At 29.6% G+C, this 25,098-nt stretch overlaps 2 protein-coding genes across 2 annotated transcripts in view; both read right to left on the reverse strand.

Moving 5' to 3' along the window:
• Nucleotides 1–7,013: 7,013 nt before the first annotated feature.
• Nucleotides 7,014–14,300, reverse strand: LOC112680171. The gene is made up of 4 exons (XM_025550194.1): nucleotides 13,796–14,300; nucleotides 13,076–13,598; nucleotides 9,547–10,347; nucleotides 7,014–7,572 (listed from the first exon to the last, which is right to left on the reverse strand). Exons 2-4 carry the CDS (start codon nucleotides 13,495–13,497, stop codon nucleotides 7,395–7,397), a joined length of 1,401 nt encoding a protein of 466 aa, XP_025405979.1. The 5' UTR covers nucleotides 13,498–13,598; nucleotides 13,796–14,300; the 3' UTR covers nucleotides 7,014–7,394.
• A 4,634-nt stretch (nucleotides 14,301–18,934) lies between these two features.
• Nucleotides 18,935–25,098, reverse strand: part of LOC112680184 — a 45,371-nt gene continuing 39,207 nt past the window's right edge. Inside the window, exon 5 of the mRNA XM_025550209.1 lies at nucleotides 18,935–19,573. Within this exon, the coding sequence (XP_025405994.1) occupies nucleotides 19,342–19,573 (232 nt within the window). The 3' untranslated portion in view covers nucleotides 18,935–19,341. The remainder of the gene's footprint in view (nucleotides 19,574–25,098) is intronic.

Raw genomic sequence — 25,098 nt, forward strand, 5'->3', positions numbered from 1 at the left:
TCATTGAACTTATAAAGTTTATGAAATATCGTTGTAAATAGAAAGTTAAATTTTCAGTTATATAAATAATAATAATAATAAAGATGCGATTTTAATGATTTTAATAAAAGTCCAAGGCAACGGTTAACAAAATAACCCTTAAATCAAGAGGGTTTTTTTTGTTAGAAAACATATTATTAAGTATTATATTTACACAGAATATTTTCGAGTGTAGGTTCATTCAGTGAAGATTGTTTAGGTTATCTCCGACGACGGCATAATAGGATACGTTTTAGTTCAAGCATGTATTTTGCAAATATACGTTGCTTACAACATAACGTTATTAAGGTTAATTTTTAAAAAAACTCATAATTGTAAAACCAATCGCGTCATTTGGTTTCAATACGTTGTAAACATAGTGGCCCGTTAAAATATGCTGATGAAAATATCTTCGTGGTTATTAGTTTCTATTATATTATTATTATTATTTTTTATTTTTTTATTTTTAATGCCTACTGTTAAATAAAAGGAAAATATTGAATATTAAACACTTATATTCAAATTTGTATTTGCATCCATTAACTGTCTGAAAAAAGTAATTCAAATTTTACATTTTTATTAAATAATTACAAGAAGCATAATCTTATAGTAATGAAAAATTCAAAAGTTATTACACCCAGTTGGTTAAGGGATGAAAATTTAAATGTGTGTTTATAATGTGCCATCCTCCTATTAAACTGCACTGAAATAAAGAAATTAACATCCACGAAGATATTTCCATCGAGGTATCACAGTAGGCCACTCTGTATTATATAGTGCCACTGCCCGAATGCAATAATAGGATATATTATGATAATAATATCACGTTTCCAGCCAATTGTCGGGTGGTTATGATAATGATACGTAGTGGTAATTCACGATGAAATTAAGTGTAAGTTAGCATTTCGTCAAACGGTTGACCACATCCACGCGGGACTTGATGAAGCTGAAATTTAGAGCATCATCACCGCAGAAATTGATTACAAGGAACGGCATGTTATATAAATGAGAATATAAGGTACGTCACGAACTCGGCATAAGAAAACCAGTGATTATACTGTTTGCGATTATACTGACCGATCGTGCACAACAATCGTTCAGCGAGTGAATCATTACATCGAGTATAATATTATTCTATGCGATGTTTTGTACGACAACCAAAGAAACTGCATGAAAAAATTTCAGACGCAAATTTTCATAATTCATCTGTTAAACCCAAAAAGGATCATTATATAATTATCTACCCATAGCCCTCCATCATCTAGAATGTCGATTAAAACGGAGCTACCCTCATGACCTTTTATAGTAAATTAGTCAATGACTAATAAAATTAGATTATAAAAATTGTATCAATACATATAACTGCTACCAACCTTGACAGAGATAAACGCAAGAAAAAATTTCAGGGGTGATTTTGAAATTATGTAAAATTTAAAATTTTGATAAATAGTATGCTTTATTACTCATTATATAATGTATTTATATATTTAATTTCCAAATCTCATAGGAAACTTTAAAATAACTATTCAATCTGTAGGTCAGATAATTTTTTATAACATTTTTTCCAAAATTGGGGGAGAGCTGAACTCTTAATTCTCTTCTTATCCCCCTATTCCATGCGTTTGCGCATGAACTTTGATGATAATACAACTATAGGTAGGTATTACTTTTATGCGTATAACATAATAAAATAAGATAAAAAAATTAATAATACTATGATTTTATCTATAGATTTAAACAGGTTTGGAAAATCTTAATTTAACTAATGAAAAAAAAAAAAATTAAAAATTACATGTGACGTGACGGGACAACTATTTGTAGGTTACGGAACTCTGCCATTGTGGACGAACCGGAAATCGGATAATGCCGATTTACCGGATGACATTGAGGTTTCCGAAAATCTAACGAGGTGTAATTTTTCATTACCCAGTCTGGAGGTTCGGATGTATCTATGAATATTAGATGATACAAATATTACAGGGCATGCGATTCGTGCTGATAAATTATAATCGATTGAATATCCGATAAAAAATAATAATTATGACACCGAAAGGCAACGGTTACAATATAATATTATGACGAAGAAACAATTTTTGGTGAATATTTCCGATTTTCTATAATTTAACGACAAAATTACTAAAATAAATTTTGTATATAAATTCGTGGTAAACTGGTGAAATATAATAGGTTTTAGTAAGTTTTGCAAGAACCAAACACAATTACATTACTTTGTTCAAAATTGACAAACTTCATCGGATGTTTACAAAATATTTATTCATAAATTTATGTATACAACTGCGTTAGATATTATGTTACTACATGTTAAGATTAAATTATGTTACCAATAATAAATTAATAACTCATTTAAATTAAAAAAGCTTAGAGCAAATGAAATAATATTATTAATTATTTTTTTGTAGTGTATTTGAGGTAAACTATATAAGTTTAATGTTTTCATCTTAAATGAATACCTATTCTTAGTACTCTGTATCGGTATACTACAACTCCATAAAACAAAATGTATATCTTTAAGAAATATTATTAAATATTATCCACTCAGTGCCCGAGGGTTTACCGATCAATCACGAGTTAAGTTGGTTTAATAATGTTTTAAATCACTACACTGTTTGCAAGAAACTTTAGAAAAAAGAAAATATTAAAACTCTGACAATGCATACGTTGTTTTTGTATTCACGCAATAGTACATCAATATAATACATTTTCAAGGTTCATAAATGTTTTAAATTTAAAACGGAAAAAAACAAACCATATAAATGAGATGTAAACATAATATGAGTATAATGAAAAATTAGATAACTATTATTTAGAACCCGCAAACATATCTTAGTGAGTGTTTAATATTTATTATTTATTTAAATATTATAATTTAATCATATATTTATTTTAAATATATGAATAAGAGTTGATTATATTTTAGACACTATGATTCAGTAAAATATTTGTAAAAACTTCGAGCACACATAGAAAAATTAATGATTTAGTATCATAAATGAAGATGATGAGGTATTTAGTTATTTCACTGAAATAATCATTTATTCAATCTTATTTTTATGGGTTATTTAGGAATGAAGACCATATTATTTTATAGAAAAAATATCATTTTAATATTTCAAATTTGGTTTTGATTGTATAAGTTATATAATTTTTTTCTTACACAAAAATATCGTTAAAAACAACTCATAATTTTATTTGGTGATAATAGATTATAACCATTTTAAAACTGCAACATTAAATATTATAGAAAAACTGTATAATGGGTTTCTTTTATTAGTTAAAGTTTTCCAATCAACTCGTGTGCACCATATTATTGTTTGTATAATTTTTAATAATTCATTGTAATTTTAATAGAAGATGTAATCGTTATGTGTTATAATTTATTATTCAAGTTTCCGGGATTGATATTTTAATAAAAATTATACATTTTTTGATAGTTATTCGTTCCGATTTTTGTCACTTTACTATCGTGAATACTGATTATCAACATCAAGATGATTTAATATTATATCCGATCTTATGAGTACTTATGAGTTTTAATAATATTTAGTTGTCTAAAGTTAAGTGATCTGCAAAAGTGAACATTTTTATTCGTACTTAAAATTTAAATTTAATTTTTTATTTAATAAATATAATATTTATAGCTTATAAGTGTTAAAATTATAACTATCTTGAAACGTGATATAATAACATAATATGAAATATCTGTTTAAGTTTATAATCCATAATGTTTTATTATGATCGCAAAAACGTCCATAAAACCCACCATAATAAATGACTCAAACATTGAAAATAGAAGATTGATGAAATTTAAGCTATTTATTCGTTTTATGAGTCCTAAGGATCTTATACTTTAAAGTTAAGATTTATAAACGGAGACATTTTCAAAGTATTTTAAAATTAATAGAATTATAATTCAACGGTGATGAAAATATGTTTATAAACCTATCTAATATGTTATATGAATATATGTTCTTAGTTTTATTGATTCAAACTTAAACTGTCTTCTCATTTCCAAATTCGACAAAAAGCAACTATAGCTAGAACAAATAATTTCAAAGCGTTTAGAAAATACTTTTGTTTAATATACACTTATTTTTTTATTTATTTTTTTAAAATATACTCGATTGAATTTATAAATATTTGTTTACAAAATAAAAACAATAAGTAATAAGGATGACATAGAACTGTATACAAAAATAAGTCGCGTGTAGAGGAGACTATTCATTAACAGAACCTTAGATATACACGTATTTAAAAAATATATTGAAGACAGATTTATAATAGTTTAAATGTATCAAATTTAACAAAACTAAGTTGCACTTAAGTGAAAAAGAACGATAGAAAATGATTAAGTACAAATACTTAAAATAAACTGTTAGTTAAGTTCAACGTGAATCTTGTGAGTTGTGAGTTAAATAATCCGTTAGCAGTATTTTATGATACTATTTTTAAGTGTTTATTGTGATATATTGTATTATACATAAAATATTCATCAAAATGGTTTTATTATTAAAGAAAATAATAAAAAACTAGTCATTATTTTGAAAATGATGAAACATAAAAGTTTACATTTTATAAATTGAAAATATAAATTATGTTTAAAATATTGATATTTTGAGTATCAAAATTAAAATAGAAAAATAAATAACAACATTTTATGTTGTTTTTAATTCAATAGACATAATGATATTTATAGATATAATAATTCGTATGTACTAAGTTGTAATATTTAAAACTCGTTTTATTAGTTTTAAAATTTATATTATAAATAATGCAGTTTTGGTATAGTTTATTTTGAAAATCACTTATTCAAAAATACTTGAATTGTAAATTTTTAATTTTATTGTTAATACTGAAATAGTTTTAAATATATAGCAATTTTTCAATCTATTATCAAATCATCGCTTGGTTAAGATTTTTTTTCTGCTAAATGTATTATTACTTCACGTTACTAATGGACGTTTAAATTAATTTAAGTGTTATTATTAAATAGTATTGAATTTCTTAGCGTTTTAATTTAAATAATAAAAACACAATAAATATAGGTACATGCGCCATATAACATTTGTGTAGTTTGTAGAAACAACCAACCAAACTACGAATTATTTATGAAACTAAGTTCGAGATTAAAGTAGTTGCCAAATAATATAACACTGTGGAATAATTTTCTATGCAAGAAACAATTTTCTTTCCACGTTGCAATTTAATTTTATACCGTTGCATTTGAATTTATACAACTTATTAAAGTGTATACTGTACACTGTTTATCTCAATTGTAACTAAACTTGTTGAAGAATACCCAAACAACACAAGTTAATAGAATATTTACTGTTGTGATGAAGTATAATGATATTTGAAATCGAAATAATATTATTTTTAGCATTATAATAATTACTATTCACAATTGTCGGCACCTACTTTATCGAGCTACAATGAGGAATATTTTACTATTCATCGTTTTGGATTTCTTAAGCGAAGACCCAACTTGTGCAATTGAAATCAAATTGCAGAAATCGAAAACAGTAATATTTTTTTTTTTTATTGAAATTATATTATCACAGAGCACAGTTGTAGAAACGAGAATTACGTTAATATAATTAGAGTGATCATTTAATTTAGTATCTTCTGTATGTACTACAGGGTACTGTATGATTTATATCAGCGTTTCCCAACTTACAGGTTGCAACCATTAATAATAAAATAGTAATATTATTATATTATTGCATACTAGGTTTTTTTTCGGAGGGTCGTCTGTTTTACATATAAGACATTTATGGATTGTAAAGATTGAGAAACACTTAATTTATATCATATCCCGTAAGTTTTCAAAATGTATTATTTATTCACTTATATTTTCTAGTTTATGCAAAACATATTAATACTATATCAGTAAAATTACGTACAAAATACGAGTACGAAAAAATTATTGATAATGTTACTGTTTTCTATTATTTATTTCAATCGATGATATATTATGACACATCAGATATTATTTATTAGTTAACAGTTTTCAGCTGCAACCCAGTACATACATTAGTCATAAGAAATATTTTATTTAAAACAGTTGCAGTTTTTGAAAAAACCAGATTGATGCGGTATGGCTACAACTCGCTTGCGCACATTTACCTTTTTTACAACTCGTTTGCGCAAAAATGCACAACTCGATTGTACACATATATTTTGGCTACCTATGACGAAAATCCCTAGTGTCAGAACTCGTTTGGTTATTATCGTTGATTATTATACTCCTCATGATTATGAGAGTTGGTTATTTTTATTATTTTGTTTGAGTTATTAACAATAACACTCGCAGGACATTTTTTCTTGTGCATCTAAAATTTGAATATCCACTCATTAAAACAGGGTATTCACTAAATTTTTAACTATCAATATTAAAAAATTGTTTTCCACACCGAGATTCGAAAATATTAGAAATCTCTACGTCATATTAAAGTTTACGTCGTCAACACAATAGTCACCACTGTACCGTCCATATTCATAGTCCATACTTACTGAAACTTTACCTGTCATGTGTGTGAATGTGTCGTCGTATGCAAACAAGTCGTCGATTTTCAGGTAAAAAATTTTGAATGTGCGCAAACGAGTTGCAGCGTGCGGTATAAAGTTATAATTTATTCATTATTCCACCTTATACTTGATGTATTATCACACGACTTACCTGCTGTCATGCAGTATTTATATCTGATATCTAATATCCGTAAAAGAATTATAATTTATTACTTTGTATATTTATGTTCTATATTTTTATTACTAATCATATAATATTATGTACTATTTAAATTATTAATTTTTCTTGAAAGTCAAATAATAAAAATAAATATATATATATATAGACAATGTACAAACAATAACAATTGTATTCGTAAAATAATATTTAATAAATTATTCGAAAAATATGAACAATATTAAAACGAAAATATAATATAAAATTGAAATGTACTTCGATCGTGTACAAACTGTTATATAAACTTCTTTTATGTTCACAAACATAATTTAAAAATATTTTATATTAAACTTTAATTCTATACGCAAAACCTGTATAAATATTCAAGACTTAAGAATCATTTCACATAACGTCGGTTTAATTTTAGTATAAGGAAATATATATTAAAAATTCTAAACAACAAATTAAATAATAGTTATATTTGCTCCAACCGCAGAACTTCTTCCGGCAACCTAACGATTTTTAACATAATAAATTAAAAAAACAATAATTGGGATTATCTAACGCCATGTGAATTTGATACTTATCATGAAATAAATTAATATAAAATATGATTAAAAATAATAGGTATATTAAATAATAAATAAAACAATATGTGTATTTGCCATGCATCTTATGTTTTGTTCTTATCTTGATCGCACGAATAATGATCATTGCACCATTGAGTCCAATCACTCGGTAATAAACTACTGTACAAATTATCCAAACGATAATTGGTTACTTCTGTAAATGTCGAAACGAAAGACTTTATTTTCTTGCTTGGAATGTACTTTGATACAGGTGAAACTGCCCTGTAATGTTAAAATAAAACATTACCGCTATTTAGTTTACGTTTTGTTTTAATAAGAAGTAAATATATAAGCTAAAAACGTATGGATGCTGATTAGTTCACTTATTTTATGATGGTTTCTCCTACACTCGAAATGAAAAAAATAATTAATCAACATAATTTTAAAATAACATATTTTGAACCGGTATGCCTAATCATAATTTCGTAGCACTCCCCTATCACTCGACGGTACCATAGGTTGAATTGATGGGTGAGCTTCTCCGAATTCTCTAATCCCCTCCCTCGAAGTTAATGTCACGTTTGATTATGATAATTTTATCGCCTACTTTGAATATAGTATAATCCATTGTGCATATTAACGCCATGCATTGGCATTTCAAATGAGCTCACTATATCCTCACATTTATGCATATTATATACATAATTACGGATTTGTTAGTAGTTTAAGGAATCCGCTGTCATCGGGTCCATGGTATTCTCATACGAGTTCATGTAGTAAATACTAAATGTGACCAGTATTGTATGATTATCGTTAAAAATATTTTCCAAAGTACATTGTATAACAAATAATAATACCCACCCGCTGTCGTTGTAAAAAAAAAAAAAAAAATGAAACACTCTAAACTCCACTGTGTTCACGAAAATTGTTTTATTTTTAGTGACAAATACTTTTTGTTGATAATACTTCAGACATTAAAACTTGAATTTATTTTTATCTTTATCTTTAACCTAACCACATAGTACACAAAAATAAAATATCCATTTCATATTGTGTTCGCTTTATCTTTGCGCAAGATTTCGAAGAGCTCTATTTTGAGTCATTTTCTTCCTGTTGATACGTACGCCACTGAATCGTGGTAAATTCGAGGAAAACATCTGTCGGTCCAACGTTTTTATCGGGCAAGCCTGACTGCCTATACGTGTGATTTTGGCATCCCGATGCGATTGATTTATTTGCGGTCACTATATTTTTAGCACCATTTGTTGCGGTTATTCAATTTTCATGATTGATGACTGTATGAAATTTTTCTAGAATATGGAATATAGAATATATGATTTTTGATAATGGATAAACGGCCCAAGAAGGTGAGATCAAAAAACTAGCCATACACCTAATATAAAAATCTTGATATCGTTGCGGAAGGAACAGTGATTGAATACCGTTGAACCTCGATCCGTGAGACGATCACTAGTTCTATAAAACTATTTTATCAACAATAGACAGCATTTTTCGAAACCGGAAGTATCGGAAGAATTGATTAATACGGTAATTACATGAAAATTAATGACCGCGAGTAAAAACGTAACCGCAAAAGTGCCGACCATAATAAATATATGTATTGTGTTTTTCACACCTATCATTTATTATAATCAGAAATGTTAATTGAGCGATAGATATAGTTATAATAAAAAAAAAAATATAATATAGATTTTCACATGCGTCACAAAACTGAAATTTAGCTACTCAGTGCTACTCCGCAATCAAAATAATTTCATATTCAAACTTTTGAAACAGCAACACCATAATCAGCGACTCCTCGAGCGTTCTCAAATCTATTTATTATCCCCCTTTGTATCGAAAGAAGACAAGAGAGTTATCATCACTCGAGTCAAAATTGGCCACTCTCATCTGACACATTTATATCTCAAAATTAATCAACAACGATCAGTAATGAGGAACCAGCGCTATGCGATATTTTTAATGAAATATAATACGTAATCAATAGAGTTTGTAGCCATCAGCTGCCACAAATATACAGAAGCCCGTAAGAATCTTAACAACCCTCACACCAAGTGTTCAACGAACAAAACACACCATCAAAATCATCCAATTTTTCCACATTGTATACCTAAGTCATAGACCATAAGGTATTCCTGTTTCATAGCGTGTTAATCTAATTTTAAGATACAATTTATATCAACCCTAGGCTAAAAATCTATATGACTGAAGCCTTTACCACTTGATAGAGCTTACCAGTTCAACCAGATGAGCGGGAGACTGGGCCGCGGGGCGCCAGCCATGCGGCACGAGACCCTCTCCACGCACTTCTCGGTGCGCGCCAGCCGCCTTAAGTACGTGACACCGGGGTCGAGCGCATCTAACGGGTCTAGGTTGCTGCGCCGTTTGCCGTCTTCGTCACCACCGCCATTGTCGCCGCCGCTGCCGCCGCCCGGCTGGTTACCGCCGCCCGGCCGGTTGCCACCCGCGTTATCCGGGAACCCGGTGGGCACCAGCACGGGCGAGTTGAGTAGCGAGTTGAGCCGCCACAGCCGCGAGAACATCATTGGGAACATGAGCAGCGAGAGGAGCGCGGGCAGCGCCATGGCCAGCTTGATGAGCTTGGCCAGCATCAGTGACTTGGCGGCCAGTACGAGTAGCAGAAGCTTGATCTTGAACAGCACCAGCAGCATAGCCTTGATGAATCCCAGCGCCTTGAGCTTGGCCACCGCGATCTTGAAGAGCGCCAGCATCCCGATCTTGGACAGGTCCACGGACATCTTGTACTGACTGCTCGGGTGCCGGATCTCCGCGATGATCGGCACGGGCCGCGACGACTGCGCTATCGGCTCGCTGAACCAGCCCATCATGCCGTCCCCGCCACCACCACCGATTGTGTTCTTGAAGCCGCCCGAGTCGAAGCCGCCGCCGCCACCGCCGCCGCCGTATTCGAACGCGCTCCCGTAGCCGGCCGATCCGTCCTCGTCGACCGTGATGTCCGTCGCATCGATGGGCGTCGCACCGTATTTGTTCAACTGCCTGTGATTAGTGTTGTACCTGCGCACCACCACGTGATTTCAAGTTTTTGCGAGGTTTGTTTACCGCGCGAGGGATATTGATGGGTAGGGACTGTATAAATATACTGGATATACTAGTACAATCTGTATCGGATCACACAGACTACGCGTGACATTGCCCATACACCACTTTTCGCTTTCCCGATAAAAACGATTTTTTCCGATTTCATTCGTTAACGCGTCACATATCCGTTTATAATTTATTTGCCGTCCATCACCACCACTATTATGACCCAGTGATGTTTGTAAAGAACATGTACGAATTTAACTTTAAGAAGACGGAACTCAAAGTACTGAACGCACTAGTGCGATGGGTATCGGTAAAAAAATATCCACGGAAAAAATATCCGAGGATCAGTTGTAACTTATATTTTATAGACATTTTCATGATCATTTATAATTATTTTTACTACCTACCAACTGTACAATCATAAGTGAACGTTTTTGAATTTTAAGATACTTTAATATTAATTTAATTTTTATTTATTTTTATTCGTTATATTTTATACCTTTGTTCGTGCTATATTAATAATACAATTACACAACCTCTAATCCGTATTGCTTTTTTACTATAACTTTAACAACATTGATTTTTATACATGCGAACACTCCTGGTACTTGGGCATTTTTTTATATGGACATTTTTGTATATTGTTTATACTTGGAAATTTTATCTAGACTTATTGTAATACATTGTGGTTGAATGACAAAAATTATTACTTCGACACGGTTTCAGTTCGTGATGAAATCATATTGTTATATTGCCAATTGATTTTCGGCTAATCGATCCTTTTTCTGTATAATAATAGCTGGTTATGGATTCAAAGGCGATGTGGCAGATATAACAATGTAATGTCTCACATCAGTTTACAAATTCCTAAATTGCATTTACAATTATTTACAATTGATTTACAATCATTTATTTTTTGTTTGAAACCAATAGGATAAAGTGTGTGTGTGAGGAGGGGGTCAAATTCACGTACGTTTTAATCTCAACGAAAGTAAAACACTCCTTACAAATAATTATACTTCACGGTGATACATGTGTCGGTTAGCTACAATGGTTTTCTTTAACTTCACACTTGGAAAATCATGTACACAAGCGGTAAAGGATTTTGTTATATTCTATGTATTGTATTCTATTAAAATGGCCATGCAACACTGAAACATTGACGATTTTTTTTCAAATCTAATTAAACCTGAATATTTTGAGTTTACTTTATTACCTTTCATTATTTGAGTATGATTATAGACGGAAAAATGATGCATTTAGTAAATATAATATAATATAGTTAATTGTTCAAATAATAATGATATTCGTTGATAAAATAAGATGGATATGTACATTACTTCGAGAAAACGAAAATGCTCTATCTTAAAGTGGGATTTAAAGAAGTCAGCCAAAAGAATAAGATTTTTTTCATTTTTATCATTTTTGTACATAAAAAGTTTTTATTTAATATTATTTTATATTCTTATGAGTTTCTTCTTTGTTTTTATTTTTAAATAGTTTTAAGTTATTTTATTTTAATTAAATTTAATAATTAATAACTAAAAAGAACTTAAATATACAATAAGATTGTTACATTGTATGTTGGAGTATATATACACAATTGTTTTTGTTTAATTTATGTTGTATAAACGGACATTACGATTAAATTAAATTTAAATCTCGATGGCAGATAACTAATATATCCTTCTGCTAATCATGCAAAATTTCACATTTAGGTATGTTTTTATCAGTAAGTATTTAGTATTTGTTCCATTAATTTTACGGTTATTTCGTTTGATACAAAAAAAGTTAGTTTATATTGATTTTGTTAATTTTTAATCTATCTTAATTTTATGTTTTATAAATGAATAAAAAATATATATGATTTAAATATTTAAAAAAATGGTTAATGAAATCATACAAAAGTATAAAACAGTTTTTTAATGGTGGATTAAAAGTAATTTTAGTTAATTATTTCAAATGTTTAGACTGAACACTAAAAAAAAATAAATAAAAAAATAATAAAACACTTTTATTATCTACAGCACTAATAACTGTTATGGGGTTTTTTTTTAATGTACCAAACATTCACAATATTATTGAGTTATAAACTATATAAAAATCAATTACGTTTTTATATTCTATAGTAAGATATACCTAGTTTTTAAGAGATTTTAAAAAAATGTATAAATTATTAATTAAGTACAATTAATATTTTTTGTTCATTATCCTAAGGAATAACTTTCGATGAATTATATAATTATAAATTAATAAAACACTTCTATTTTGTCTTAAAAAAAAAAAAATCTCAAAATCACGATGAAGAAAGTTCATATGCTTTAAATTAATAATTTGGTTCATTACAGTGGGAATACTCGATAAGTCATAATTTTTAATGTAATTTTATGTAATTTTTCTTTTAATGTTATTTTACTTTTTATGTACAGAAAAGAAAAAGAGCAACCGTTTTACTCCGTTCTTGGTCACTTAGAGAAAACTCGATACCCTTAATAAGTTATGATGTTTGTTCAAACTTCGTTGTTTCGTTCATCGAGATACTAACACCATTTTCGTATTACTGGGAATCATTTTTTGAAATTGCATTATCAGATGGATACTGGTGTATTATTGTAAGCCAGGTCGTTCTGAATACATGGCACACATTATACCGTACAATTCTATTAAGAGGCATATGACAAAACACATAATTTCGAACCTGTTCCATTTCGGCACTCCGCCGTTTAGCAGCAAGTCGGTGTGCTGGTCCTCGTCAAACTCTACTTCTTGGTCATCTTTGGCGAAGTAGAACGGGTTCCTGATGTATCTGCCGCGCGTAACGAATGTCGGCACGTTGGTTGTCAGCGAAGGGTACACCTTGGGATTGATGCCGGATGATGACGGGGTCTCGACGATGACGTCGGACGTCAACGACGAGTACGTGTTGTAATCATCAGGGCTCAACTTCCGACCAATGGTTTTAAGTGACACTGCCGGATCATCGATCGATCTAGATTCCTCTTGTAATTCTTTTGAGCTCCGGTTCGTTTGATGGGCGTCAATCGGCCCGTCGTTCAACTGAACGGCTACGATTGATAAAGAGTTGCCAGCCAGCATCAGCGTCATGATTGCAGTTATCATTGTAACGCCCTTTTTCTATTATTATATTTTTTTTTTTTTATGTGTTTAGTTTTGATATAGTATACCAAACGGTATGACGTCAGATGTTTACAACTTTCTGCCTGTAAATATATAAATCATTATTGGGTCTTCTTACTGGTTAGCAGCTTAAAGTTTAAAACGGTTTCAGGACGCATTTAAATCGATTAGTTTCAACAAAAAATAATAATAATAATAATAAATAGTACCTAACGTAAAATTATAAAAATATCATAATCAAAATGATAATATTGAATGATCAAAGTATATACAAACTTACATTAATATATGTTCAACCGCACATCGTTACCCATAGAAGATAATAATTTATACGAATTCAAATGACAGCTCTAACGGAGGATGACCGGACGAGCTAAGTATCGGTAAACGAAAACCGAGGAATACGCCAAACGTTTCTGATACCGCCTGGAGATGTGCTGATAGCTCTATGAACTCCGCTCGTTGACTATGAACTGCGAATGATCAAGCCCAGTGGCATTGACGGTGCGATGTCGATTTCCTCCGATATCGAAAATCAAAGACAATGGTGTCCCCGGAGGAGGAGCGACAGTTTAATTGGTCGGAATCTAGAACAATACAAAATATTATCGTCGATTTTTCTTTCATTGTGACTGAATTAAATTGGTTAGCCACAAGTAAAAGGAAGATTGTTCTGTAAACAGTTCTTCGTCGTCGTAAACGAGAGTGAAGTCGAAGCAATTGAACCGGACCAATGCTCGTTAACTGCAGCATATAATATCGAGGGAAAATTAATATAAACATAACACTTCAGCAATTACGATATGTAAACATCGTGAAACCCGTTAGATTAAATTAAAAAGTAAATTATGAAATACGAGTAGTTTTAAAATAATTATGTATAATACATATTTCTAGAACGCAATGGAGTCTGTGTTAATAATTATCATAACATTATCACTGAACAATAATTGTATGACGTTCGCAATTATCTTTGTAGGCATTTGGTCTCAATAAATTATATCTAAACAAAAGTTACCAATAGTTTAGAGTAAAATTGTACGATGTACTTACAATGAGAATTTTTTAAAAATTAATTTTAAATTCAGAAAAATTATGGGATGTAGTCAGAGACGTATTTATCCTTAGACTAACCAGAGCCGTAGCCCTAGAAGTCAACTTTTGAAGGGTGAAAAATGGTGAAAAATTTGATGGTAAAAATAAAATTTACTTATGTTTTTATCTTTTTTGTGTATGACTCCTATATTATATTAAACTAAACGTTTTGATTAAAATGAGTGGTGGCACTAAACGTTTAAATGATTCTGAATATTCAGATATTCAGTATATTTTCTTTGGGAGCAATGGTTTAAAGTTCAAAAGACCAACATATTCAGTTTTTAATTTTGGTGTGAAGTAATTTCTTATCTGCCCACCCATTGAATAATTATTTAAACCAGAAAATTATCATTGTAAACTTTTATCTTTTAGCGTTGGCAATATTTAAATTATTTAATTCCGGAATGCTTTGCCTAACCTGTCGTGGTACACAAAATATGCGTATACGCTTGCATTAGTATTGTATAATAGTCCGTACGTGTACCCATAAAATAAATGTTATATTAAATATTATATAACTTTAAAACGTTTTTAGCAAGTGCAGGTAGTACATGCACGGACAAATGGGATGGGAAAGACTCAAGAGTAGTTGTACGTTGCATCCCTTCATCAAAATTGGACCGGCTGCGTGACAGTTGGCAAATGCCACTGGATGAAACGTGTTTGAACTTTTTTTTTTTACAAATATTAAATTTTTACTAATTTCGCCGTGTTAACAAACAGATAACAGTGATTAATATTGATACAAGCCATAAATTATTATGTTATTTCATAACGGGAATAAATTATATCGATATGATTTTTTCGATTTGATAATTTACACATTTTCCAACGGGTAAAATTTTAACATGCGCATTTTTTGCTATCAATTTCATATAAAATAAGAGTTTGGGTACTTGTATATTTTACTATATTTTATATTTACGTGCCCACTAGCAATTAATTGATTATTGGTTTACAATAATTCTACATTACAATTCAAATGAAGAACAATAATTTAATTAATATTTTATTTATTAGTCAATGCATTTATTTTGATACTCAAACGTTTATATTATTAATGATGTGTTATAAGCTTATTCTTATTCCGTTAAACTCAAATGTACGCGATTCGTTCTTATCTTGCGTATCGTCTAGCTCTTACAATAATATTTGTGTTGCTGGTTTACGAGGTAATAAAAACAAACACGTTTTACTGCAGCTTCTGATGGCAATAATTTTTATTTATCTTCCTACCATTGCTGTTTTGCTGTATACTCGCACGGCATATGCACAGACAGTTTATTTCTGTACAGTTTTATTCTATCCTCATCGAATATTTATGATTGTACTCGATACTAATTATTTTTCATACGTACAGAACCCCGTATATCTATTTTTTTTCTTCATGCGTTAGAAACCATCGAGAATTTAACAACAAAAAACTTATTATTTAAAATGTTATAGAAATAAAATGTATCAGTCAATCTTATTGTTTTTTAGCGTTATATATTTGATAGTTCGATCAACAAGTAAGCATAGGTATTTTACTATGTTTTAAATGATTGCTAGGTATGTTTTTTTTGTTTCTGTTTACCACGAGTGTAATCCAGGCATTAAAACGTTTTCTATTTCCAACACACCGAAAAGCGATCAAATGCGATATGGATTTTGAAAATTGATTTTAATTTGTTGTAAAATCTACTTTAGATTGAATTTCCTACTTTTTTATTTTTCCTTCCAGAATTTTAAGAAATATAACGGAACAAATTGTAAAGATAACATTTAACAAGAGTTAATGTTTTATTATCTTAAGTACAATTTTTTTTTAAAAAAATGGTGATCTTAAGTAAACATAAAGGTGAATTCAAATCAGTTTTAATAATAGTAATCGCACCTACTTATCGATCAATGCGTTGGAAAATGAGTAGAAAACGTCTAAATTAGAAAATAATACTTAAAATATCCGTTTTTATATTACAATATATTTAAATCCACGTAGAAAGTATCAACTTGGTAACTTATCAAAATCTAACATGATTGATCACAGTAAATGTGTTTTTCACAACATATATGAAATTGAAATTTTTTCAGTTGTAAACACTTGTGTTTCTTACGTTACACGCTCATGGAAGACGGACAAATACATAGCGCATCTTCTCGACAGTGAAATTAAAATTCATAACATAATGGAACGTCAATGTATAATTTCGTAACGGATTATGATTTCATTGTTTGCTCTACATTCGTTCGACAAACGTTTTGAAATTTCAAATGAAATAATTACACTGTGATGGCAACTAGATACAATTGTTTTAATGTTTATGTTATGCATGTGTGTATGCAATGACGTGTCATACATGTATGCGATGTGTATAAATGCCACAGGCTCTTGGCTAGAAGGAGCCCATTACGAGTACAACTCAACATGCCGGGAAAACAAAATACAATAATGTATGAAAAATTAAAAAGATAATAATGAATACTACTCATGATATTAGTAAAATTGATCAACTAAGTAAAGTTATTTGATGCTTCTCAATTATTTTAGACTCCAATGGTAATCATAAAAAAGGAAACTAAATTAACAAATTGTATTTTCAGACATTTTAGAATAAATCAGGTGTTGGTTTAGTAAAGTCGATTTTTTATAGCAAAAAATTATTTAAACTTGTTAAGACTTCGTGGTCAAGGGTATGATGGAGCTGTCAACATGAGTAGTTTATATCAGGCGTCCAGGCTAAGTTAAAATTGAAACAATAATCACCAACATATATCCATTGCGGTTATTTACAATTGCATATGATTTCTCTACCTGACTCTTAAAAACATTACGACTGCGTATGAAAATGAGTGCAAAGTTGTCATCATGTACTGCAATAAAAATATTATTACTCTATGTTTGTTGACGCGTATATTTTATCAATATTAATTTGTAAACAAAATGATTGTTTCTTGTTGTACCCTTATATATAGACATCCTTAGTTGGAATAGCTTTGAATATAATTTTTTTGTACATCAGATATTTTTATCTTGAATTAAGTCTAAATTTTTTTCAACGACTCAATGATAAAGTATATTGGTGGATGTGCATTATGGGATTAAACATTAAAAGGTCTTTGGAAACTCTCAGGTTAATATGTCATTCTAAAATTAGAATGAATAAAACTTACGTAATCAATTATAATCTATGAATGTTTTAAAAATGTTTATATAATTTTATATACTTTTTATTTTATGAGACAAAACATTAACTTTAAAGTTTAAAATGTATTATCAAAAAACCTGCGAATAATAGTCACAGTGAAGTTTATGAAACTATCAAATACAAGCAATAATTTCCTAAAATAAGTTATATTATAAATGTTCATGATTGAGAGCAGCGGAAAAGTTGCATTAACTTTGAATATGACAAAACGTACGCAATCGTAATGGTCAAAGAGATCCATACACAATCGTAATGCATCTATTCATTGTGCTTCACATAACTTGAACCTGGTTCTAAATTATACAATGAATTGATCAACGGAAGTAGGCATTTTCTTTGCACGTGTGAAAATATTTATACATTTTTTTCGGATAGTATTAAACGTTGATAATTAGATACTTTTATCTTCAAAATCATCAGATATTACGAATTATAAATATTATGTACAACTCGTTGATCGTCAAGTTTCGATTCTTTATTAGCTGTTCAACAACGTTATGTTGATATTTTAAAATTTTTATCGCAGATAATTCTTAGAAGCAAAAATAAAGATGAAACATTTTAAGCAAATTTTTCGATATGGAAAATTTTCAATTTATATTTAGTGTAACTCAATGAACCGCCACTGTGTGTATTCGCCTATCGCCTAGACTCTTGACATGATTGCTCCGCGGTCGCAAAAAGTTGTGTGTTTGTCGTCGATGTCTGTATGTACCGCAGGAATTACCGGTCATAGCGTCGGACAGAAAAACCGCGACGATTTATCCCGATAATTATCGACGCGAAAGTAACAGTAGCCCTTGGTGCACACTACCAACAGTTTATGGCACAGGAAATGCGTTCTGAAAGATAAATTTTCATCGGAAATTGCGGGCGAAGAAGCGTCATCTTAGGGGGTTTTCTACCATTTGTCACATCGACCCAATCAGCCGTGTGCCATTACTTTATGGACGAACAGAAAGTCTACTTTTGATCACGTCCGACTTTCCTCTGCGTAGTACATTTTTTAATGAAAAAAACCCCGTAAACCGCATATGTTCCTTGGCGACATGATTATCTTTCATCTCATCGAATCGAGGACAAACGAAATAACAAAATGGGGTAAAAACTATTAAAAGCAAAAAAAAAAAATCTATAAAAAAAAAATACGTATTTATTTTAATATTATTCTATATGTATAACGTGAACGAATTTACCATAGAGGTATTCGCTAACTATAACATAATAATTAATTTAGGTCGTATTCTTAAGCAAACGGTTATAATATTAAAACGCTAATAATACACTACAGGGTAAACACTACTGGGTTTTGAATAAATATACTTATTATTATAATAAATTAAAAAAAAAAAACATAGATGTTCGATGATTTTTCGAACGGTGTATCGGTCGTCTCGCTAGGACCACACGTTTCATCCGTGTAAGATTTTCGATTTCATGCGGATAAACTGTAATATCGATTCGATGAATTTTCATCTGTTATTAAAGTATGTACAAAATGTAGACGTTGGGATCGGTATGCAACGGACGGTGACGGATATCAGAACGGTGCCAAGTCCACCAGCATTCTCGTGCTCCTCTGCAGCGACTTTTGCGTGTTTCGACAAGGGTATCGGATCTCCGAACAAACGGAATTCACAAGATTTTCATCGTCGCCCATGCCCATTCCCATCTCGGTGCCGTAATTGTACGCCTCGCGATATAGCTTCAGCTTGTCTCTGATTGGTTCATTGTTCTGGACTACGCGGAGTGTCTGCAAAAACTTGAGCACCCTATTGGAAATAAAAAACTTTAGTAATGTTTTGTTGAAAGATCAACACGTTTGGTTGGATATGATATACCCTGCGATAAAGATATATGTAAGGTACACAATTGAGGTTATAAAGATATGTGATATAATTGATATAAACGCGTAGCAGATTGTGTCCCTTGGCAAACGTTACATAGCAACATATTAATATTAATTTAGGGTCTATAATCAATCGAAAAAAAATGTTGAGTTATGCTAAGTGCTATGATAAATTTTAAATAATTTTCAATCCTATCCTAATATATCCTAATATATTCTAAAGTTCTGTTTACAGTATTTATAGGTTTCATTGATTGTTAAACAAATTTGAAGAATTTAGTGTATGTTATTTAGTATATTTATATATACATATACAATATTATATTGTAAATTGGATATTGTTTGTATAAATGTATAAGTAAATAAAATAAATAAATTACTCTACATTCGTTTAAAGGTATAACACTTAATTTTAAAGCCGTAAACAAACAGCGTAATGAAGTTCATTTTAAATTAATTATAAACTGGATGAAATTTAAGATGGCTACAAAGTGTTTTAGTTTTGCTTAAAAATTGAATGAAAAAATCGAAAAATTATATGTTCATAAGTATACGGAAAATTAATTTTTAATCTAACAAGAAACTATGAAAATCCTCTGAAAAAGGTTATCTTTAAGCATAACTGTAAAAAAAAAAAGTGTAAGACCAATATATTCTTATATTTTATTTTTTTCTTCATAATACTGAACTAGACGATATTACATTGGAACTGTAATTCAGTATTCAAATGTTATATATATATTTATAAAGATGAGATATTTATAAATTTGCTCACGCAATCGTTTGGCAGAAACAAAAAAGTTTATTCATGATAGAGGACGTAAAAGGGTAAGATTCCTTATTTTTTATTTTCACAAGATTTTATAAGAACTTAAAATGTTGAGTAATGATTGTAATAGTAAAGATGAACTGTAACTAGCGCAGGTTTAAAACCCGAAAAACGGGCTACAAACGAAAGAAACGTAACTGTCAGAAATCAATATATTTCTTATTGCTCCACCCATGGTTTTAAAAAATAAAACAATCAACCATCAAACGATTGTCATTGTAGTTATACGTCAACTGTTTGCAAACAATAGTCCGCTAGAGTTGCTTATACATGGAATTTTTATATTTATTATTTTTGGCATTTTTGGATATAAAATAATATTTTACGTAAATGGAATTAGACACATGATTTAATTTTGGGAGTAAAAGTGTTATTGAACACGTTTCTTTCTACATTTAATTCATCCAAACATCCATATATTTTAATATTTATTCAATATTTTATAAAGAACTTCAAATAGAAAGAAAGTATCAATAATTTAAAAATCTGCAGTACATGTTGTGGGTCGAGGAGCATCATAAGAAAAAAAAGGATGTATTAAAATAAAAATAAGAATTTTAAAAAAAAATGCGCAAATTATACTAACTGGTATTGTTGAATTTCTTCGTGGTTTGCGTAAAATTTTTAATGATGAGTACGGAAAAAAAATAACTATGTAAATATTGTAAATGTTTAAACGAAAACATAAGTATTTCTATTCCGTAGTTACCTAATTCGTAATTATCTCTGTGTGCAGGCTCGTCGCTAGGGTACAAGCAAGCCAAGCGTTGTTTTAGGGCGGAATAACATTTTAAAGAAATTGAGGCGGTAAATTGTAGTATTAAATTTTCAAAAAAGACAGAAATTTAATTGTTATTTTGCGTCTTCATTGTTAATTGTTATCGTAAAAGTTTTGCTATCTCGTTATGATAGCGTATGATCACAATGTATAAGTAGTATAGTGTAATAGTGTATAGTGTATACTGTATAATGTATGTAGAAATATCTTACATGTAGATCGTAACCCGTATGGCCATATTGACTATCGATGGTTTTCGATAAAAATAAAACATTGGTATTCCCATAACATAAACGTTAATATATTAATTTTTTTGTTATACATTTACCGAATATGATTGTAGTCTTCTATTTTAATAATACCATATTTCATTTTTCAACTATCGGTCGTCGGTGAAGTAACTACAGTATATGCCCTATGGTCTATGGTCTATTTCAACGTTGAAGCAAAAAATAATTGATAATTATTATAATTTTTTTTCAATTGGATTAGTTCTAGATCCGCGCCTGCTAGAGATATATTTTATTTTATTTATAATTCGTAAACTTAACATATTTTTTAAAATTAATAACTCTTATATAGTTGTATAAGCTGCTAGACGTGTTAAAAATTTTTTTTTGTCTTCTAAAAACTTGTATACTACTATAACTTTTTTTTTTATTAGATAATTCAATATTGTTATAAACTTATAATGTAACATAATTGCATATTGATCATGTTGTCACGAAAACAACTTTCTGGTGCTGAATATAAAAAAACTCGAGAAAATAAACAAAATTTTATCAACAAACAAATAGGGAGCTTCACTAAATTTTTATTGAAACAACCTATGGATGAAATTCAACAACTTAATAATGATAGTTCACAAATTACAACTGCTCATGGATTAACTTTAACTTCGAGTCAGGACACACAATCAAATTACAATTTGAACTGTTTACCGTCCACTTCTCATGGCATATCTGATAACTCTTTACAAAGAATAGAAGTCGATTTATTTAATAATTCTGATAGAAATTCTATTGATTCTGATTAATTTGATTATGAAGAAATTGACAATATTTCGGATAAGAACGTTATGGAAATAAATAGTGTTGAACATTTTGCAGTAATATCAGATGACCCAAGTGATTGGCCACTAAAATTAACCGACTCCATTCGAATATTATTCATAAAAAAAGGACTCGTGCAAATAAAAAATTTTGATTTTCCGAAAAACCTATTGAATTGGAAATTTTCTAGCGCATATTACCAACACACTTTTCATAATGAAGAACAATTAGAAAGGTCCTGGTTGATTCGAAAAAAAATGATAATATGTACTGTTTCTGCTGTAGAATGTTTAGTTCCAAACTATCTGATTCAGGAGTGGTCTCTGAATTTGGTTATAATGATTGGAGAAATTTGTCGGGTCATTTCAAAATATACGAAACATCAAAAACACATGTTCTTTATTTTTCAAATTGACAAGAAATGGTTCTAAGATTAAAACTAAATCAAACTATTGATTCTCAAAATCAACGTATTTTAGAATCGGAAATAAAACATTGGAGGTCTGTTTTAAATCGGTTGTGTGCTATGTTACGTTGCATAGCTGCACAAAATCTTTCGATTCGTGGAACATCATCTACTATACATTCTCAGCATAATGGCAATTTTTCGAAAATTATTGAATTGTTTTCGCTATTTGATAATGTTTTGAAAAATCACGTAGAAAGGATTTAAAATAAACACCTATATGTGCATTATTTAGTATCTCAAATTCAAAATGAATTAATTAATTTAACGAGTGAAAAAAATTAATAATAACATTTTGAGTCGAGTGAGAGATGCAAAGTATTATTCCATTATTTTAGATTGTACTACTGACTGTAGTCACAAGGAACAAATGTTGATAATATTATGATATGTTTGTATTTTAAAAGAAGTTATACATGAGCATTTTATCGGATTTATTGAAGTTTTTGTTAAAACCGGGATTAGTTTAAGTGACCAAATAATTAAAATGCTTTCAGATTTGAAGATAAATATAAATTATATGCGTGATCAGAGCTATGATAATGGTTCTAATATGAAAGGAAAACAAAGCAGAGTTCAAAAATGCATACTTGACATTAATCCTAGAGCATTTTATGTACCGTGTAATTCTCATTCGTTAAATTTGGTAGTTAATGATGCAGCGAAATGTAATATTTACACAGTCTCATTTTTTAATATAGTACGATAACTGTATGTGTTTTTTTCGGCGTCTACTGAGGGATGGAAAATTCTGATTAAATTTTTACTCAAATTAACATTGAAGAAAGTTTGTGACACGCGTTGAGAGTCGAGGATTAATGCGATGGCCAATACGATATCAATTTGAACAAATTTTCAATGCTTTGAATATTATTAAAGATTATATAAACTTAATTGGAACGCATGGTCTTCAAACAAAAGCAGATGCATACGCTCTTTTAAAAAATATATGTGATTTTAAATTTATATGTTCCATTATTATTTGGTATGATATATTGATTATTGATAACCCTGAAAGCAAAAAACCACAGTCTATCCAATTTGATATACAAATTTTTGTTAAAAGTATATCAGAAATAATTGAGTTTTTAAAAGAATATCGAATGAATGGATATTTTAATGTGAAATTAACTGCCAAAGAAATTACATCAGTCATAGGAATATTGGAGGAATTCCCTTAAGACCATCAAGTGCGTAAACGATTCAAGAAAACAAATTTCAACTATGAAAATAAAGATGACTATCCTCTTCATAACACAGAAAAAAAAATTGAAGTAGACTTCTTCAATACTGTAATATATACTGCTATAAATTCATTACAAGATAGGTTTATCGAGTTAAATAATCATTGGTCTAACTTTGATTTCTTGTATGATATAAATATTTTAAAATCTTGGGAGCATGAAACCATATTAAAGCATTGCAAAGATTTTGAGGTATTACTATCATCAAATGATTGACGCTTGACAGAAGTATGAAGAAGACATAACAGAAGTATCATGATACTTCTGATATTAATGCCATTGAATTATTTGTAGAAATTAAATTATTTTGTCAACTAGCAGAATCAAATAGTTCTCCAAGTATCTCCAAGTCATCAACTTCAGGAAATTTATCCTAATATCGCAATAAGTTTAAGAATAATTCTTAATTATTATTCTTACAATTCCAGTAAAGGAAGCGTCTGCTGAAAGAAGTTTCTCTAAACTAAAACTTGTAAAAAATCATTTTCGAACAACAATAAGTAACAAACGTTTAACTGGATTATCAATTTTATCCATTGAAGCAGAGTTGGCACAAGAACTAAACTTGGAAAATTTAGTACAAGATTTTGTAACAAAACAGGCAAGAAAAGTCAATTTATAATTTTAAAACATTATTATTATAATTATAAATATTTTTCTTAAATGTATTTTTTTTTTATAATAACTACTAACAGTATGTATAATATAATCTCGTGTATTATTCTACTTTTTTAAGTGGTTTTGTGTATCTCTAATTTGTAAATTAACACATTTATAAAAAATTTTAATCGCAATATTACACATGTAACTATTTAATTTAGTATCTTAAGATCAGCATTAAAATGTTCGCTTTAGGACGGAAAATATCTTACGACGGGCCTGTCTGTGTGTATCTATTTCGAATCGCAATTTATATTGTTAAAAAGTTGTATACGTTATGTGTTGTTCTAATATCGTTACCTATAATATTTCGATAAGATAAACGCGTACGCGAACTATTTCCGCGAACGGAAATCGTTGTTGTATGAACGATTCGTGCGCTTGTAACTGTCGTGCGGACGTGTCATTGGCGATATCGC

This window comes from Sipha flava, unplaced genomic scaffold (assembly GCF_003268045.1).
Source record: "Sipha flava isolate LNK unplaced genomic scaffold, YSA_version1 174_pilon_pilon, whole genome shotgun sequence".
Lineage (NCBI taxonomy): Eukaryota > Metazoa > Arthropoda > Insecta > Hemiptera > Aphididae > Sipha > Sipha flava.